General features: G+C 38.6%; 1 protein-coding gene across 4 annotated transcripts in view; it reads left to right on the top strand.

Annotated features, from left to right (window-relative positions):
* RBM47 (RNA binding motif protein 47) overlaps positions 1 to 20051 on the top strand; it is a 25744-nt gene extending 5693 nt beyond the window's left edge. For 2 of the 4 annotated variants that reach the window (XM_018564814.1, XM_018564820.1), the window contains exons 2-5: positions 8735 to 9897; positions 15987 to 16193; positions 17241 to 17428; positions 18970 to 20051. In XM_018564814.1, coding sequence (XP_018420316.1) covers positions 8766 to 9897; positions 15987 to 16193; positions 17241 to 17428; positions 18970 to 19209 — 1767 coding nt within the window. In that variant the 5' untranslated portion in view covers positions 8735 to 8765 and the 3' untranslated portion in view covers positions 19210 to 20051. The remainder of the gene's footprint in view (positions 1 to 8734; positions 9898 to 15986; positions 16194 to 17240; positions 17429 to 18969) is intronic. The other 2 variants (XM_018564822.1, XM_018564823.1) reach the window with 2 other exon arrangements.
* Positions 20052 to 20794: the final 743 nt, after the last annotated feature.

The raw sequence follows: 20794 nt of genomic DNA, 5'->3' as shown, positions 1-20794 counted from the left end.
GGGGGAGGGGTGGGTAAAGGACACGGGGGGGGGGGGGGATTTGGATAATCTGCAGCAAACAATGCCACCCTTTTAAAAATACTTTTTATGCTCCTAAGGGGACCTTTAAAGGACAACTATGGGGTTAGGGCTTTTCCCCATAGTTCTCCTTAGGGTAACGGGAGGACACAAACTAGCGTCCTCCCGTCACCCTAGGCTCAGTATACCACGAGCTGCAGAGCCAGCTGTACCCGCTCCCTCCCCCATCCGTTCCCCCAGTCAGCGCTGGCGGATCCGAGCGGGGAGGAAGGAATCCAGCCCCTCCCATGTCACGGCAGAGAGCCATGTCAGGATCGAGAGGTGAGTGAACGGCGGTATGTGTTCGCTCACCTCCCGATCTACTAAGCCAACCTGTGACAGTCATTGTCACAGGTCGGCTAGAACTATGAGGTGAGTGAAAAGCACTCACCTCATAGTTCTCCTTTAAAGCTCCAAAAATGGCCAAGTTGGTGACTTAGTGTTCTAGCTGAACATTTTTAGCCTTTACTTGTATTGACAACCTAATGTTTAGAATGGGTTTCATAAGCTGTCATGTTTAAATATTGTAGTGCAATTGTAAGACCTTCTAAAGGTTCCCATAGACAAAGGATGATAGGTTACTTATCTGGCTGTTTGTGGCAGCAGCAGGTGATGATGTTATATGATGATGTGTCTTCATGCAGCTACCAACGGATTTCAGGATAAAGCAAGTGGAAAATCTAGAAAAACCTGTATGATCACTATAGTTTCCCCCCAGATAAGTCGTTGCCCAGACTGTCTGCGGCAGGTGCACTGCCCCTCCTCCCCTTACATCCCATAGCCCACACAGGAACACATATAAAACCCACGTGTCCCTGTTTTTAGGCCAAAACTGTGCCAAAAGGTATCCTGAGCCACTTAGTTCCCCTGTCAAGTTAAGTTGTTCCAAGATTTCAAAAATGCAATTGGTCACATAGGATGTAATTCAATAAAAAAACATGAAGTTGTATGAAGCAGTGACTGAATACCTTGCTCATTGTTCATTAGATCTATGAAACATTGTACCATGTATGTTATTTCTGTGGTAGTTGGTTAACTTCTACACATGGAGGGGAATTTATCAAAACTGGAGCAGACAGCTATGCATGGCAACCAATCAGCATCCACCTTTCATTTTCAAACCTTAACTGAACAAACTGAAGAGAGACTGCTCCAGATTCTTCTGCTCCAGTTTTGATAAACTCCCCCCAATATGTGTTATATATATATATATATATATATATCTTCACATTAGGCTTTGTATTCAAATAAGTTACAGCCTAGACCTTAAAGTAGGACTAAAAAAAAAAGTGTGAGCAGGCAGGCTCTTTATCGCAGAAGAGATATGCTATGTCTGTTCTGCAGTAAAACAAACTTACCCACCCGTTTGCAATCTTTTTTAGAATTACCGCCTGTTTACAATTCTTTTTAGACTGTACACTGCGCTGAGCATGCCCAGCTAAGTCTACATACTTGACACACTTCAGTGCTGGAATGAATGAACCACGCAGGATTTAAGTTATTCCAACCCAGCCAATCAAGATGGCTTAAGATCTTGAACCCAGAAGAAGAGGCCGGCGAGGGAGTTAAGTTTCGCTTTAAGAGCAATTTTAATGCATAAGGCTATAATTAATATAATTAATAGGCTTGCACATTAATAGTAAGATATTTTGTGCTACTTGTCTTGGCTGTCAGCAGCTGTAACCATTCCCTGCTGTATCCAAAACTTCCTTTTAATTTTTTAACTAGAGGGACCCTTCATCAGGCAATTCGTATTGGGGTTAAGACAGAAAATCATGGAAAATCTCTTCAATGGAGACACAAACAAAACGTATTTTTAGCGGAGTAGCAAAGGATTAGAACTTCGGACAATGTTTAGTTGCTGTCTGTGCCTTCCTTTTCTGGTGACAACCTCTTTTCATTTCTTTTACTGGTGTCACAGGGAAAGGGGTAAGGGAAAATCTATGCAGTAGGGCCATAGACAGAAATAAAAACCTTTTTAACTCTTCCCCACTCTATCCAAAATTAAAAACAAAAAAGGCTGGGATAAAGCCTGAATAATATTATATGAGCATTTATGTGGACACTGGTTTAAGAAGACCAGTCTGGGTCAGTTAACATTCAGTTAACAATTTCAGTTTTTTACATGTAATATTGGTAACGTTATTAGGGGTTTGTGTTGTTTCTATTTTTGTCTCTATTTATTTTTTTTTTCTTTCAGTCTTTTACCATCACTAAATAATGTTTGGAGACTATAGTAGCAGTCCTGTAATTAGACAGTCTGCATTTCCATAAGGTATCACTATACCACATCCGAGTTAGTTAGGAAAATCCAGTCTAACCTGGTGCGTTTTGCCTCAGGGTGAAGAGGATAGAAGATTTGCCTCTTAATGGAGTGATTGCTTTTGAACCTCTTATTTTCAAATAAACAAGGTCATTTTATGGATAACTAGTAAAGGAAAACAAGCATAAAGGTAAATTAGCCTTGTGGAAAATATGGTAGAGAGACTGCTGTGTATGTAGGCAACAGCACTGTGTTTAGCAACAAGAGGGAATGTGAAGCAAATAGTATCCCTGAACAATTGTAGAGTTCAACATACATTCAGCAGTGATGTCACAATATCATTCAAAGATTAGAGTATTGTTCCATGGTGCTGCCTTTCTTGTGGTATCAATCTGGCATCTGTAGGAGCAGTCTGATATTCAAGGCTGCAAAATATAAAAACATTTCCAAACTGAAACTTACCTTTAATATACACAATAAAAGGTGAAAACATAAATTTGGGGAAAAGAAACAAAGGCAAACATTTCATCACCATTTCCTAACCAACCTAATTCTCTAGAATTTGCTAACACCACAAAGGGTCTGATTCATCAAGTTACAGTATCACTTACTACATAGGAAAAGTGATATTTTAAGCATGGTAAACACATGCACTGAAAAGGTTTGATTTGCCAAGCAAAGAAAGGTTACAGGTTTGAGAAAGCTTGAGATTTGAATTTGAGCTAGATTATGGAATTCTGTAAAGAAAGGGCTTCTTTTTTTAGCAAATCAATTAAAGCTGGCCACACACTGCTTAGATTTTTAAAACCTTTTGCGTGAAAAATCTTTCATTCATTTTTCTATGAGTTGATGGGGTTAAATCGAAGATTGATTTAGACCGTAGTGACAGAAAAACTCGAAGGAGCAGCATGGAAAATTTTTATCGAACAAATGAAATTCTAACAGTAAATGTGGTTTTCCTTAAGTCCAAAAGCAAACATTAAAAATCAAATTAGATTTCGTTCGACATTTGTCAAGTATGTGACGGCATATCGGGTGGCAAAGAAAGGCTCTTTCGTAAGAAAGCTCGTTTGGAAATCTACTAGTGTATGGCCAGCTTAAAGGAGAACTATGAGGTGAGTGCTTTTCACTCACCTCATAGTTCTAGCCGACCTGTGACAATGAGACTGTCACAGGTCGGCTCAGTAGATCGGGAGGTGAGCGAACACATACCGGCGTTCGCTCACTTCTCGATCCGTGACAGGGGAGGGGCTGGATTCCCCCCTCCGATCCTCCAGCGCTGACTGGCGGAACGGACGGGGGAGGGGGCGGGTACAGCTGGCCCTGCCTCTAGATAGGCAGCGTCAGCTGTCACTCACGCAGCTGGGCGGATCCAGACATAATTGTCGGGATCCGCTTCAGCTGCTGCGTCTCAGTCACCCTAAGATCATGTATACTGAGCTTAGGGTGACGGGAGGACGCTAGTTTGTGTCCTCCCGTTACCCTAAGGAGAACTATGGGGAAAAGCCCTAACCCCATATTTCTCCTTTAAGGTTTGCCTGATGTGAAAAGGGGCCAGTGAAGTTGGCAGCTGGTAGCCATGCACATTGCAGAGTTTATAGATTGCAAGTTTCTGTATAGGAGCACGTGCCATAGCTTACAGGAGAAGGTTCCATCTCACATGTGCATCAGCATTTTATATTCCTTTTTATTACAAGTCAGTGTGCAAGGATATACTGCAGATCTTCAGTAATGAAAGAGAAGAGATCAAAATAGGACTTAGAGTCAAAAAGCCTTCCTTGCCCCTGCAGTTCACTGTTCTTATTCATGTCATGACAGAATTCTAGATTCGTGGAAACTTTTAACACATTGTCTATTCCTGCTTAAGCATAGAGCTGCAATTATGTTTTGCAAGCTTTGGAACTTCATCTTTTGAGCTGGCACTTGGGTGATGTGGCACTCACCATTATAACATTCTTCAAATAACCAAATTGTGCCCTCAAGCTTGTAGAACCTGTCTGTCAACAGTCTACTTTTGATGCAGACCTGCTGCATTTATTTGTAAAGTAATCAAGATAAAGGAGATTGTGGAGTCTCACTTAAACAGTACATATGATAAATAAGAAGAATATAGTGCAGGTAAAAGAAAAGCAGCCCTAGAACATAGAGCTACAAATTCTATAACAATGGAGGAATAGAAATTAATAAGATGTTGCTATCAAATTAGATACCAAGACTCAAAAAAGCAAGGAATATGTTTACTGCTAAATATTTGTTTACAGCCAGAATTATCCTAAATAACCAGCTAAATTACTCCATAAAATGCAATGAATTGATTTGTTGTGACTTAGCAGTTTTCATTGATCATTCATTTATGCCAGGGTGCCATCACCCAACTCCTATACTCCAGAGAGGTTAAATTAATGTCCAGGCTCTATCCGGCTGCCCTTTTTTACAGGTTTCTGTACCTATTTTTGAATAGTTCCGGCAATATGTCTATGTGTGTCAGTGTAGGGGAGAGGTGGGAATAAACAGTTGTTAACGGTGCCACTAATCTTATAGAGGTTCAAAACCTGTTTAGAGCCTCTAATTGATGATCCCTCTGCGAGTGGATGGCTGGTGGGCATCTAACTTCATATACATGAGATTGTTACCCATGCTGACTGCAAATTGCCAGGTCGGCGTGGCTGTTATCTTGTGTCTATAAGCCTTTATCCCCACTCTTACATTTTCTGTGATGGGAAAAATAAACCCCAAATTATGGGGGGGGGGGGACACTTGGGTATAAAGTACAAGCAAAGGTCTGCGCATACCTGCAACAGCTTCCAAAACCCTCCCATCATAACTAAATGCCAGACTCCAGATGCTTTATGCTTGCAGTATTTTCTTGTGGATTTTTTCCTTGATGGAGTCTCTTTAAGATTAAAGCTGGCCATGCACTTATAATTTTTTTTCTTCTTCTTCAGCCCATGGGCTGAATGAGAAAAAAACGCTTGGATCCCCTTTCCACACTAAGCAGTGTTCTCAGAGCAGCTGTGCCCCTGTCAGAATACATGAACAGTGTTACCCAAAACAGTGAAATAACCCTATTTATGAGGCTCCCCGATTTCATATATTTATAACTGGAGGTATGAAAAAAATCATCAGTATTAGGAATTGTGGGCGGGAACATATGGGGTGTGGGGGAACTTGTGGGATAATCTTGAGCAAACCTGTCTTTTTGATGGCAACCTTTATCTTGATAATGTGTGCGCTACAGCAACACATTATCGCAGTGGAATATGGTAACGTCCTTCACCTTATCAGTGATGACTTCTGAACCATGCAATTCACAAGATCAGATCTAGCCTTTAGTATGTAGTAAAGTATGCATTCTTGTATAAAAAGACATTGTAATGGAATTCAGTAATCTTTAGAGCACTTCATGATAGGATTATCTGCCACTGCACCAAGAAACCAACCACTTGAAAGTTGCATAACTAATAAACAAGTCATCCAACTTAGAACACATTAGGTTTTATATTGTTAGTTGTATTGTTAACTATGGCATAAATTATATTAGGACTTTAAAAAGGCATGTAAGATACAGTACAAGAGTGTACAGGCAACCTTACTGCCTATTCACATCTCTGCACATGAACTTTTATGTGCTGTTATTTTCAGCATTACAATTCTCAACTTGGGGCCAGTTCACATGCCTTAAGGTATGCACTCTGATCATGTGTGGCATGCTTTATGTTAAGATGCCCATTAATGTGCATGCCACATTTTTCTAATTGTACTCCAGTTTTATGGTAAAACAAAAAACAGAATTCAGGACAGGAATTTCTGACTGGCTGTAAAAAATGAGCCCACAACCAAACTTATGTGTTCTGACATATTAGTGCTGCGTGATCATGTGATGCAGGTAAATTTTGGTTATGACTTATGAAAACAGTATAGATACAGTTGATGACTGACACTGAAACACCCAAAAACAGTTCCAGGTAGGGAGAAAGTTACACTACTCTATGTGCCAGGAGGAAGGAAGCATAGCATGTCCCATGCATTTTATTACTGTCCAAAAGTGTCTAGTGGTTTCTCCGCTTCTTAGGAAACCTTCTACATAGTGCAATCTCCCCAGAAATCAAGTGATCAGGGCTGTTAGGTTACTCACCTTGCCTGAGTTACTATCATGAGCAGAGGGGGGTTTTGATTGCAAGGGGTTTGCATTGAGTTTTCCATTAGGGTCAGTTTCCATCACTTTGAACTATTTGTATTGTGTTTATGTGAATGTTTAGGGGATAACTTGGATATGCTCTCTAAGGTACACACAGTTGTACTGCAAACTACCTTCAGCCTTGAATATTGCACAGATTTAAGAAACTAGTATATGTAGCATGCTGTAAATGCAACACAAATACAATAAATATACAGTAGACTTGGCAATATGCACATACAGTGCACATGCCCCCATATTAATGCAAGGTTTTGTTTCTGCAAACCCTGCCAAAACGAAAATCATCTGCTTTACATTGCAGAGCACTGACACATATGTACCATGCAGTGTTTCCAAATTATTCCTTCCTTTTGTTAACAAAGGACACATAAAACATCATATGTTGATATTTAAATATTTGTGCCTTTATAACCACTTGAATTCCAACATGTAATTGTTGCCCACCTGCAGTGCAGTTTACATTTTTAACTCCACATTAGCATCTATGAAAGAATTGTGTTGAGATTTTTCAGTGCAGAGATCAGAAATATTACATTGAACACTAGTGGTTGCATTTCAGATGTGGTTTACACACACTGATTATGAAAGCCGCAGAGGAAATGTGTGAATGAGTCCTATGAAGCAAAATCACCAGAAAAGCAATGCTCATTCAGATCTGATTGTGTAGTCAAATAGTGAACAGACTTTCGCTACATATTAACATAGCTAAATGCCCTGGATTGTTTCCATATTAGATTAGTAGGATTCATTTATAATTGTATTGTTAGTGTACCTGCAGTGAGAGAGGTGGGAGATAGATACAAGCCTTCGGTGTAATGCCAAAATTAGATGCAAATCCAGCTATTGTATTCATGCATTGCATTCGCAGCAAGTAATATTCCACCCGGCTCACTTAATTGTTGAATAGTCTTGTCCAGCAAGCTTGGAAGGGGGGGCCTGGAGGTACATTCATCAGGTGTCATCTAAAATTCAAGCTGTCTATGGCCAGCCTAAATCTCTCCAAAAGAAGGAAGGTCCTGCCTTAGACAGCTGACGCCAGAGCATGTGTCCCCATTGGAAGATTCTCCGTATGTTCCTGTTCTGGTGCCAACTCTCTCACCTTCTGTCCAAGTGACAATGGTCACCAGGACACATAGAAAGGGTGTATTCCCAGCAGCAAGGACACTGACAGCAGACAAAAAAAAACTTGACAGTGGCTCTATCACTTCACAACTTTATAAAAAAAGAAATGTAAGAAAGGATTGGCTTTACGTACACTTTTAATGGATCTTATTATTTGGCAATTCTCCTTGAAAACAAGGACTGCCTGTAACAAGAAATAGATCCCCTTGGATGTCCTCCTGTTGGATATCTTTTATCAGGGACACAAAACTGTGAACTATTATTACAAGTGCTGCATGATGATTGTAATATGCAGCATCTGGTTTAGTAGAAGTTGAACTTGCCGTTTAAAATAAAATGCCAGTTTTTACATGTGGACTGTTTACATTTCAATGCATATGGTAATCACTATAGACGGGATATTAAAGCTGTGACATATTTAGGGTAAATTAAATGCATCAGTAATCCTTTTTTAGAATGCCTACCTATCAAGGCGCACCCATCATATACATTATTAAATGTATATGAAGAAACAAGTTTCTAAACAACGAGAGACCTGTTTGTTAAATATGTATACCTGTGCAGTATGTTCTACCTATCCATATAATCCATTATTTCTGTATGGTTATCCAAGAAAAGTATAACACAAAAGTATGTCCTTTGCTTTTGCACAGGCTGTAATGGCTAATAATGTGAAACAGTTGCAGGCACACACTGTGAATAATACCTAAAAGGTCAAACACTTCAACATATTTTAAAGTACGGGTCCTTGTGCATAAAATAATATCATTAGTATTGTGTGTACTACATCTTTTAACTTTACAGACTCTTACAATTTAATGAATTAGTTTTCAGATTTCAGTTGACATCTATTGGGTAAAAGTTTTCTTGTGCAAGCTGCTACATGATAAGGAGTGTCTCTTGGTTTCTGTCATGTATTGCTCTTTATTCATATAAATTTGTGTTGTAGTTCAGTTTTTGCCAAGTTTTACATGACTAATTTGCTCCAGAAATCTGTTTAAGCAGAAAGAAATGATTTATACCGAAATCTATTTTTTTATTTTGTGGCAGTGCTCCTGAATATCTTATTAATGCTGTGTTTTTATTTTAAATAGGTTTCAGCAAGTATTGCATGACTTTGGCACAATGACAGCAGAGGATTCTATTGCTATGATGAGTAACGATTCTTCTAACATGTCAGACTCAAAGATCACAGAGGGAGTTGCCGGCGCACCAAATGAGGCTGCTCTCATTGGACTTATGGAACGTACAGGTTATTCAATGGTCCAGGAAAATGGGCAAAGAAAATATGGAGGTCCACCACCAGGATGGGAAGGGCTTCACCCCCCTCGTGGCTGTGAAGTATTTGTTGGCAAAATACCCCGTGATGTCTATGAGGACGAGCTAGTTCCAGTCTTTGAAAGCGTAGGTCGTATCTATGAAATGCGCCTGATGATGGACTTTGATGGAAAGAATCGGGGATATGCTTTTGTCATGTACACACTGAAACATGAAGCCAAGAGGGCAGTCCGAGATCTTAATAATTATGAAATCAGGCCTGGAAGGCTCTTAGGTGTTTGTTGCAGTGTAGATAACTGTCGACTTTTCATTGGGGGGATTCCAAAGATGAAGAAAAGAGAGGAGATTCTAGAAGAAATCTCTAAAGTAACTGAAGGAGTTTTAGATGTTATTGTCTATGCTAGTGCTGCTGATAAGATGAAAAATAGAGGCTTTGCCTTTGTAGAATATGACAGCCACCGAGCGGCTGCCATGGCCAGAAGGAAATTGATGCCTGGAAGAATTCAGCTGTGGGGTCACCAGATTGCTGTTGACTGGGCAGAACCAGAAATTGATGTTGATGAAGATGTGATGGAGACTGTCAAAATCCTTTATGTGCGGAACCTTATGATTGAAACATCAGAGGATATAATTAAAAAGGTGTTTGGCCAGTATAATCCTGGATGTGTGGAACGGGTAAAGAAAATACGGGATTATGCCTTTGTGCATTTTACCAGCCGAGATGATGCGGTGCTGGCCATGAGGAACCTCAATGGGACTGAACTGGAAGGCTCTTGCATAGAAGTCACATTGGCTAAACCCGTAGATAAGGAACAGTACACACGATACCAGAAAGCTGCTAAAGGAGCAACTACACCGGCTACTGCCACTGAAGTCACCCAGCCTAATTATGTTTACACCTGTGATCCCTACACGTTAGCCTATTATGGATACCCATATAATGCTTTGATTGGTCCAAACAGAGATTACTTTGTGAAAGGTTGGTAACTGTAACAGAAATGTTTTGTTTTTATCTGTCTTTTAAGTTATTCTTTGAGAAAGTAGGTCATTTTCCTTTTTTTTATATTTTTATTTAAACTCCTGATCTGAAGGCTATGCATACCCAAAATTAGGGAAACATGTATTGAGAAAATGGGAGACTTTTAAAAAATGCTACTTGCTTGGCTGTCTTCCACCTTTCTAAATCACTGACCTCCCAATCTCCATATTTGTTTCAATTCAGTTGCTCAAGATAATCAAATGCATTGGATCAGCATGGAAGCCAGGAGATTTGGATTTTTGGAAGAAGAGGTCAACAATGGCAGATATCATTTTCCTCAAAGTAAAGATTTCCTTTATTAATTTGCTTTAAAAAACAAGAACCTTCCAGACCACACGTGCCTTTCAACTAGACCTATAAGCTGAGTTTGATTTCTAACTTCCATTGCTCATCATTTGTAATGGCGAGCAAGAATTTAAAAAATGTTCCACACCTCTGCTTTGTACAGCTTGGGCCATGCACTGGATGCTTTTCCAGAACATGGCTAAGCATCATGGGTAATATACTACTTGTGCATGTTCAATATACTACTATTGTATCTCTGTGCTGGATGTTGATGTTACCCTTTAACTATTCTTTCCCTCTTTCATTCTGCAAATTTGTAAGGATCATCTCAAATCTAAGTGAAGAACATAAATCTCCAGAATGTGTGTACACCCTTCAATAATTTTAGCAATCACATTGATTTACCACATTATACTCTCATTTAATTGTCAGAAGTCATGTTATCACCATGGTAGTTTAAAGCAGGAGCTTAAATTATTAATGAAGTACTCTGTGTAGACATAGTTAGGTGCAACCTATACGCCTTGGTAAACGAGCTGGATATATATAATGTAAATGAGTAAAACAAATGTAGTGTTTAGAGAACCTGCACATTCTGTTGTCTAACATTCCTCATATATGAGACTGTTCTCATTTGTACTAAACCATGTGACCTCATCTGCTTACAAATTACCTACGTTATTAGGGCAAAGCAGATCTACCCAGTTAACATACCTATGCACAACCAAATCTATTAATTGTGGGCAGCATGGACCTAATCATGTTAGTTGACCAAATCTTGTAATGTAAAGTATGTGTGTTTGCACTTCAAAGTAAACCTGTACTATGATTATGCAGAGCAAAGAAACAAGTTCACTATAATATCAGGTCCTGCAGATGTACATAACCGAGCCACGTAATTTCCCTACAGTCATGCAACAGCATTGGGTGCCTAAGCAGCCAATTGCCAACCACAAGCATTGTCTTATATACCTGGAACTAACAGAATTTTAATTTTTTTTGCTTCTGTCAGTCGTACATAGTAGCAGAGGAGATAAAGGAAGGATACATTTTAAAGAGAAACTATAGTGTGTTTTAAATGAATACAGGTTTTGAGTTATCATTGAAGCGTTTGCTTGAAGTGCAACTGAAGCCAAAACGTTTAGTTTTGGATAGAGTGTAGAGGGATAAGAACCCCTGTCAGGTCACCCCCTCTATTTGTCCGAGGGACAGATATCGGTAAAAGTAAAAGATAATCCCAAATTTTGGGTTGTCACCAGAGTAGGAATAAATGGGAACTTTTCTAATATGGGTGTCCCTGCTGACCACCAGGGATGACCCTCACTTTGGAGGGATTTCCTCTCACTTTCTGTTGTGGCCATCAGACGGGAAGTAAAGGGAATACTCACCCAAAGGACACCAATGGTAAAAAAAAGCTGACGGGTTATAAACCTTTCTTTTTCTATCCAAAAGGTTTGGCGTCAGTTCTTCTTTAAACTTAATTTTGATTTGTCTTTCACATTTATGGTGGTGTTACATATTTTAATAATTGTAGGTTTACCCTATTAACACCTACTGTATATAGGGTTAGTATTGTGTGTATTTTTTTTAGCGCTCCAGATTTTTATATAGGAATAGTTTATATAGAGTTGCTTAATGGGCTTTATGAACTGCAGTTGCTCTATTGATTTGGGGAGATAGGTGAGTATAGAGCTTCAGATATTGGGGTTGATTTTCTTAAGGTAAATAGGCTGTTCACTTTAGAAGGGAATTTGCACTTTGTAGGGGAAGCTTCCCTTTGCTTGATGGATGTAGGGAGATTTCACTTTGCTAAAAATACCCAATCATGTGCGAAAATAAAAAGCAGTGTTTTTGCTTGCACATGATTGGGTGATGAAAGTCAGCAGAGCTTTACCTCATTCACTAAACTAAGGGGAAACTTCCCCTGCAAAGTGCAAATTTCCTTGCAAAGTGAACAGCCTATTAGCCTTTAGTAAATCAATCCCACTGAATCACTTCAAATTTGAATGTATAGCCAAAACGTTTTTTGTTAGTTTTGGATAGAGTAGGAAGGGGCTAAAACCCATGTCAGTTTATTTTTCACTGTGTCCCATTGGGGAGCATTCTCTTTTCTTTCTGTCTTGGAGATGCAACAGGAAGAGAAAGGAAATCTCTACAAATTGTAGAGGGAGGGAATGTCTCTTGTTAGACAGTTGTCACTATACAATACATGATCCCACTGGAAGATTTACCCTCACCTCTTGTTCTGTTCTAAAGTTTGAGATTTCTATCACTTTCTTATTGGCAATGGTCAATCTACCTAGAGGGGACATATGCAGCGATAAAAAAAAATGAATAGATTGTAATCCTTCTCTACTCTGCATACACTTTAACCACCACTGGTTCTTCCTCACTAAACATCAGGCTTATAGTGCCAAATCCACAATCGAGCACAACTATACACTCAGATTCCCTGGTGAAATGCAAGAGCTACTCCTAGCTTTACGTCTACCTAACCTCACTTTTGTTAGTGAGGCCTTCCATCATAGTGATGGACTTATAGTGAGGCATAAAAGAGAGTAGACAAAAATCAAAGACTACATAATTTGCTTGTTGTTTTCTTATTCTTAATTTTCATAGAAGAAGCCCTTATGTAAATCTGTCCATCAACAAGATATTATATTAAGAGTCCCATGCAGAAATATATAATAACCCTGTGAAGCGATCCAATTATCATAGGTGTGTCACAGAGTTTCACTCCAGACATCCAGGTGATCAATGATCAAACTTTCAGTGCAAAGCCGTACTACCATACAATCCCCATGTAAAGTTAGGGTCTAGGATCCAAGGGGGGCCTGCACATAAAAAAGGGGATCTATTTGAAGATTATTCTAGGTACTTACTGGAACCACATGGTACAAGTAATCTTTTTATAATTATTATTATTATTATCTATACATTAATCTATCAATTGAGCAATACCAATTGTTGTGGTGGTTACTGTTTTAATGTTTACATTTCCATTTAGATGATAACTTTGACCTCTTTACACTTGTAGTCCCATATACATTATTTTATATGGTTTACAGTCACATAAGGATGCATGTTAACAGTTGCTTACACCCACAGTTACAAGAGCAATCTATTTGTTTTTGTTGAACACCCCTTGTAGGTTAAGCCCCATTTCATGCATTAAGTTGTCTGCCGCCATAAAAAAAAAAAACAGCAGCTAAAACATTACACAGTTATGTGGAAAGGCCAACTTTTAGCCATATTGTAGAATCAAAAATTTTACATTAGCTGAATAAACAAGAGATTAATGGTCATCAGTAGAGACAGATTTGTCACTCAATGGTCCCTGAGAGGTCTGACTAAGCTTTTGTGATCCTGAGAGCCACCAGAACTTGATGTCATACATATATGGGGTGAAACATGCTCAGTGAAATGGTTGTACTGTAGAGAGAAGGATATAATCATTGCTTGGAGGGTAAACCCCATACTGATTAATGGTCACAGGTTATGCTGGAAACAACCACATAACGTGAAAATATTGAGCAGTGTGTGGCTTGGCTAATAGCTTTCTAACACTAAACACATTGCATTTTGCAGTGTTTTATACCAACAACTTTAGTAGTGTGATGGTGTTATGGGAGAAGGTCAACTCAAGTGGAGTTCACAGTGCATCCAAAACTCATGCCAACACGCAATAAAGAATACACATCAAAACACACCTTTCTAGAAACTCGCTTTTATTAGATAATAAACTTATTTTAGCAAGGTGTCCAAAGGAATTATCATTGTTGTCAAGTGTTAGCCATTTTGTTTCTCATTTACAAGTTAAAGAAATAATTAATTATCTGATTGGTTCTCTTTTGGGCACTTTGATAAACGAATCATATATGACCATATATCCAGCTTGTTTATAGTTTGCTGTGTAAGGCTTTGCCTTCCTACTTTAATAACCCCTACCGGTGCTCAAAAATCTACCAAGGCAGGCTAAGTACGTATTAATATCTGGAAATTAGGACTGATCCTCCTTCTATTACCATTAAGTTTGTGTCTAAGGAGGGCATTTTACATTTTTCTTTGCTCTTAAGGTGGCTAAAGAACAGTGTATTTAGAGTATAGTACAACATGTCATGGGCTCCTCGTCATGCATGACGACAAAAGATAAGAAAACTCAACCCAAGGTCACACGAATGTGTTATTCCATTCTGCTATTGGTCACAGTGCACTTCGTTTATATCTTATCAGCATATGTTTGTCACCTGACTACCTGGCAGCATTGCTGTTAACATATCAGTGGAAATGCCCTGATTTGTTGTACATAGCATGTACCTTTACATCACGCTTCTGTATCAGTCATAAATCACAGTCGCTAAAATACAAGATTTTCTTCAACTTGATTGAACATTGTAACCTGCATATATATAAGTGTAATTATGACCTGTTCTTGACAGAATGTAATAAATATGAAATTATAGTTTCTGTGGGAAAGAAATGCCTTGCACTCTATTAAAAATCATACAATGTACAAGACAGCCAATTTTGGGGCTGAGCTAATGCTTATTATATTGCCTATCTGCCTATCAAATCTTTATAAGTCAGTGGAGTGATGGCATACCTGCCACCATTTTAATATCTAAAATTCTGACAGCTTTAAAATAAACCTGTTGCACACCTGAGCAATTCAAGTGGAGCTCACGATCACACAAATTAATAAATAGAGGTTATGTTAAAACACTGTGTCAAAGCTATCAGTAGATCACAGATGTAGGCAATTAAAGTTATGTTCAAATCTTGAATTTTTTGTAAAACATCACACTTGACTGTAACTCCTCCCACCTTATGGTTCCCCCTTTTTGTCAGTAAGGCCACCTATCCTATTAAATGTGCACTGGGGAGACTTAGAAGGTGTGTGGTTAAGCAGGGCAGGCAGACTTGGACAAGGCGAAATTTGAATATAACTCCAGCTAGCTGACATTCATTTTTTATTGAATATAACCTCTGCTAATGCATTTTTATCTTGAGCCAAAATCTTTGACAGAATTACTTCAAGAACTGTCCTTGATTTACTCCAGCCATGTCCAAGCAAGCCCACAATCAATAACAAACCGCACTTGGTCCTTCAGGGGGTCTTATTATTGGAAGAATACCATCAAAATATACATTAGATAAATGGGTTGCATGGATAATGATAATATTTGGAGCAAAGTTTTTCAACCAACCAAATGGAATTTGAACATTACATTCTGACAAGATATTAAAGTTTTTTTGTTTTTTATAAATAAGCTTGAAGGGACGGTTCACTAACAATGTATCTTCTGATCAGTGTGATAACTCGACCTATCCATTCAATTTCAATTACCCTTAAAGTGTGTCTCCAGATAAAGTCTATAACTTGTATTTTAGCTTTAAGTTTCCCTTGAAACCTTACACTGAAACATAATTTCTCATATCTTGAGCTAACATTTTGGAGATGACATGCAATAAAGCTTTACTATTGACTTATAATATTTCTTTTACCAAATTTATTTTTAAGAAATATGACCAGAAATGTACTGGTCTGAAAGTGAACAAAAGGAGGAGAAGGTTTTTTTACTTATGACTAATTCAGGTCGGAGATAGATGTATTTGAATTTCAGTCCTGATTGGTATGTCATTTTCCAAAATGGAAGTTCAGTTTCATTTCCCGCTATGTACTTAATAAAGGCTTTAGTGGTGATCTTCTGTGATTTCTGATTGTATTGTGTTGATATTACAAGCAGGCAGCATAAGAGGCAGAGGGCGAGGCGCAGCTGGCAACAGAGCCCCCGGTCCCAGGGGCACCTACCTGGGGGGATATTCGGCCGGCCGTGGCATTTATAGCAGATATCATGAAGGGAAGGGTAAACAGCAAGAAAAAGGCTTTGAACTTGTACCCAACCTGGAATTACCATCGGTCAATCCAGTTGCTCTTAAGCCCGGTACAGGTTAGTCTGAAATTCTAAACTCAACCATAACTGGTGACTACATTCTATCAGAGGCAATATACTGGTGGGAGGTTTATAAAAGCTGAGTAATGACTCCTTCATAATGCTTACTCAAGGTTAATAAATCACCCTCCAGTGCATTTTTGAAAAGATTTTAATTTGATGCACCTTTAATAGAAACTATATTAATTGTCCTAGATGATGTTTTATAGATCAGCAAGTGCCCCCTCTACAAATAATAAATAAACCCTAGAGAAGATATACACATTGGGCTCATCATGTCTAGTCCCTGTTGTATGCAGCCACCAATGTTTCACAGATAATCTTGATAGCTGAAGCATGACCTGTGAGCATATTAAGTTTCAATATGTAAAGTATTTTAAATAAGAACTCTGTGTTATCCCATAACCACCATTTTTATTCAAATACTTTAGATTTCAGCTAACAGCATCGGAATGTTTGACTCTGATCAATAAAAATGGGCATCACAGACCATTTTTATTTTAGACACTCTATATATGAGTCCCATTGTATTTCACACTAGGAAAAAAAGGCCATTTTTATTGTAGCTAAATGTAAAGTGTAGAACAGTGCTGTGTGAAAAGGCATACACGCCACTCAACAATCCTGACCTTTCAACACATATACAGCCATACTGCTACTTCAATCAGCCCAAATTGTGTGTGTTGTTGACAATCTGTATATATAGTCATCTTTGTAACCGAGATTCATCAATCATGCTGTGTTATTTATTTTGATTATAACTTCCCAAATCACTTGTTCATGCCTTTCCATCTGCTGTAACTAACACAATTTTACAATAAGTTATCTCGGCATAGGGAAGTATGAGATGTACAGTATTTTATGGTGACGGTGGTCTATACACAGTAAAGGCTGTCACTGTGTGGGCTGATCTCTTAGTTGGTAAAATCGTAACTTCTCCTGGGTGTAGGTAAAAGTGAAGTTTTTTTTCTACTCCGTTAAGAAATCATACATTTTGCTTAAGCTAAAGACTTGCTGTTGTTGACCATTTTTTATGTATTTCAGTTGCCATTCCCACGATGGGTAGTTCTCCGTACTCCATGTTTCAGGCCTCGGCTGCCAAGCTGATCGAAGAGGGGAAAATCCACGGGATGGAACACATGATGAATCCCATCACTTTACAGGCCGATCAAGTGAACGCTGTGACTGGAGCAGCTGTCATGCCTTCAGTGTCAACACCTCCACCATTTCAGGTAAGTGAGGCAACTTTTTTGATGTCCATTGCCCCTTCAGCTCCATGTGAGTGCAACTATTGATTGTAACAATAAAGTGGTTTTAATTACATTGTGCAAGGTTGGTGCATCCCCCTGTTTTTATGTTATCAGTTTGGGAAAGTGGAATAGGCAATGTGAATATGTGGGCATGCAAACACATTTAATAGATGGATTTTAAATTAGAGTGTGTCCGCCAAAATTAGAAACTATCCAATATATTTTTGTCTTTCGTCCATTGGAGGACACAGTTCTGATTTAGATCATCACAGACTGGGTATATTGCCACCTGCAGGAAACGGATACTAGGTGTACTAAAAAAAAAAGACAGCCCAAGGGTGGCTCCTGGTGGTGGCCAAAGCCCCCTGTACAGCTGTGAACTACTCACTTACATGGCACATCAGTGCAAATAACACAAAGTTTTTACACATAAATGCAGCAGCAAGCCAGTGGGGCAGGTGCTGTGTCCTCCAGTGAATGCAGAGAAGGGGATTTGACATTGAGTACAAAATATCCTTTTATGTGCATGGCATATTAATTAATTTTATAACTATGAGTAGTGTTGATGGTGCTTGCCAGTTAAGAAAACAATGGCAGAGATCATGAATATTTCTACAGTAAGCTCCCTGTTAACTGGTATTCAACTAACCAGAATTCTCATCTAACTGGCAAAAGAAAATCCTCTGTGCACTCACTGTTCTGCCGATCTGCAACCTGGTAGGAGAGGGACAGCGGGCTCCGCAGCATGGGAAGGTAGAGAGAGTAGAGGATCATGGCTGAAAAGTGCTGTATTATCATGGGAACGAGTGTCTGAACGATCGTCTATGAACAAGCACCACCTAGTGATCACTCCCAGTACTGTATTGCCAATTGGTTACAGTACAATGCACTGTAGATCTCCAGTCCCAATGTCCAGTAGCCCCAGTGCACGCAGCATTGGAGCACCTGTACTGGAGCACCTGTATTAGAGCGCCTGTATTGCAGCACTAATGCTAACTGTGTCTGTTTGTCTTAATTTGCTTTTGATTACTTTATTTCAACATTAATATGAAGTGAAATACAGAGTTTATGTTATGGTATAGTATGGGGTATAGCATTAGTTAAACCTATGTTTAATAGTAGCTCTCAAGCAACCAGAAACAAACTTTATCCAGAATTTACCAATCCCTGTGGAATGCCGGCATAAGAGGGAGTTTACTGTAGTCAGTTTCCCAGATGTTGTCTTTGGAATTTACCATGTTGCTTTGCAAAGCTGGGGTTCCAGGCTAATTTCCCATTGGGCATACTACCTGCATAAAATGTGTATGTTCTGCCTGTGTGTATCCTGGAAGGCATACTGATTATATATGTCCAGGATGTACAGCATTTTGCTTAATTTCCACCTAGAGAATAATAATGGAGTTGTTGATAGTTGCAATTTGGTCATATTTAATCATATTATGTTTCTGTTCTTTCTTTCCTAAAAGAAAAGTATAAATTCAGCTGTTCCTTTTTATTCCTCAATTATCCCTTCTATCTTTCAGGGCCGCCCAATAACTCCAGTCTATACTATGGCTCCCAATGTGCAAAGGATTTCTGCTGCCGGAATTTATGGTGCAAGCTACATGCCCATTGCTGCTCCTACCACAGCCACATTAGCCACACTACAAAAGAATGCAGCCGCTGCAGCAGCAATGTATGGGGGATATGCTGGCTATATTCCTCAAGCCTTTCCTACTGCAGCCTTCCAGGTTCCATTGCATGACATCTACCAGACTTACTAAGACTGCATCTCTAGAGGAGGAGGAAGTGCTACTGAAGGAACTTTTATATATTTATGAAGAAAGAACCTAAAGATATATTCTTAGAAGAATATTTTATATATGTGAATTTTTCAAAAAGGCAGTTTTTGAAATGGATGCATAGGTTTGTTCATACATTTCTGCATTTTTATGCTTTAACCATGTAGATTTATATTATATGGTTTGGTTGCTTAGGTTTTTAACAATATATATATATATATATAGGCAACATTACTGGTATGAAGGTGTGTTTTTATTTTATTTGTTTTTTTATATATATATATATTTAGAACATTCTGCACTAGAGAGTTATCTATATATATGTCATGTAGTACATTCAATAATAATGTAACTGTAATATATAGGTATGTAAAAGTACAAGAGCAGCTAAAGCATAAAGAGTAAATATTCCATATTTAAAAGAAAAATATAGAGAGAGATTGTAGAAAGGTACTTTATTTATAAAGCTGTACTGAAACATCTTGGGATATCTAGGGATAATATAAGGTTTCTTCCATGACCTATAACGTATATAGTATTTACTATATAAATGAAAAACTTATATCAAGCCTTCAAGGTGAAGGCTAATGGCCCTCTGTGCAATATTAACAGAATTATTCATAGAGGTTTAACAGGTTGTTTCTCTGTCAATACCTGGCGGTATTACATGAAACTGCCAGGAAGCTCAGTGACTTCAAACAATAGTATTCTATGGTGTCAGTGGAAGTAGTCTTGTGTGTCTGTTTAGGTAGGAATGTCCAAGCAGCAGTTTGCCATTGTGGGATTTCAATTTACCATTTTTGGGGAACAAAAACAAAATGGTATATAAACAAGGTGAACGTGAGTGCGATATTCCATTAGATTGTTTTAGCAAATAAGTAGAGTATTTCTGGGCTAAAACCTAATGCAGTACTGTAGTAGGTCTGTATTCTGGGTGATTGTGGTAATCCACAGACCTCAGTAGATACTTCTGGTTGACAGATCTTGGTGGGCGGGGTACATTTCTATTGGCTGGGATGAAATGTTTGGCTGATAGATTGTTCTTCCTCTGAGGTATGGCACAAATACGTTCAAATCTGTAAGATATAAGTATCTATATTTGTATGAGTTTCAGTGGCACAGACATCTTCTGATAGTTAGATCCTTTTGTTGGATCCAAATGCCATCTCATATCTATGGCCACCTACTGACCTAACACAATTCAAAATTACACAGAACCTTACAGAATTGATATATTAGTCCCACGTGTTGGTTTTGTGATTTTGTAATGTAATGGGCATTATTGACCATTATCATATGCATTTCTGGAAGAAAGCTAACTGTAAGGGCTAAATGAGGCCCTAGTAGACCTTGTGGATGAATCTTCATGCATTTTACACCACCTTTTTAACCCTGGCTGGACAAAACATTAGATGTATATCAGCTGAGACTGAAGTACTGGAGATTACTCATTCCTGCCTGACACAGATGAATTTATGCAACAGACGGAGCCAATCCAAGGTCATCAACCGTTATATGATGCGTTATAGGAACCTGGAATTGTATTTATTACATGTGTATTTTTGTT

Source organism: Nanorana parkeri, unplaced genomic scaffold (genome assembly GCF_000935625.1).
Source record: "Nanorana parkeri isolate BGI_ZX_2015 unplaced genomic scaffold, ASM93562v1 scaffold24, whole genome shotgun sequence".
Classification (NCBI taxonomy): domain Eukaryota; kingdom Metazoa; phylum Chordata; class Amphibia; order Anura; family Dicroglossidae; genus Nanorana; species Nanorana parkeri.
The sequence above is the reverse complement of the archived record's forward strand: the minus strand, read 5'-3'. Positions and strand labels throughout refer to the sequence as shown.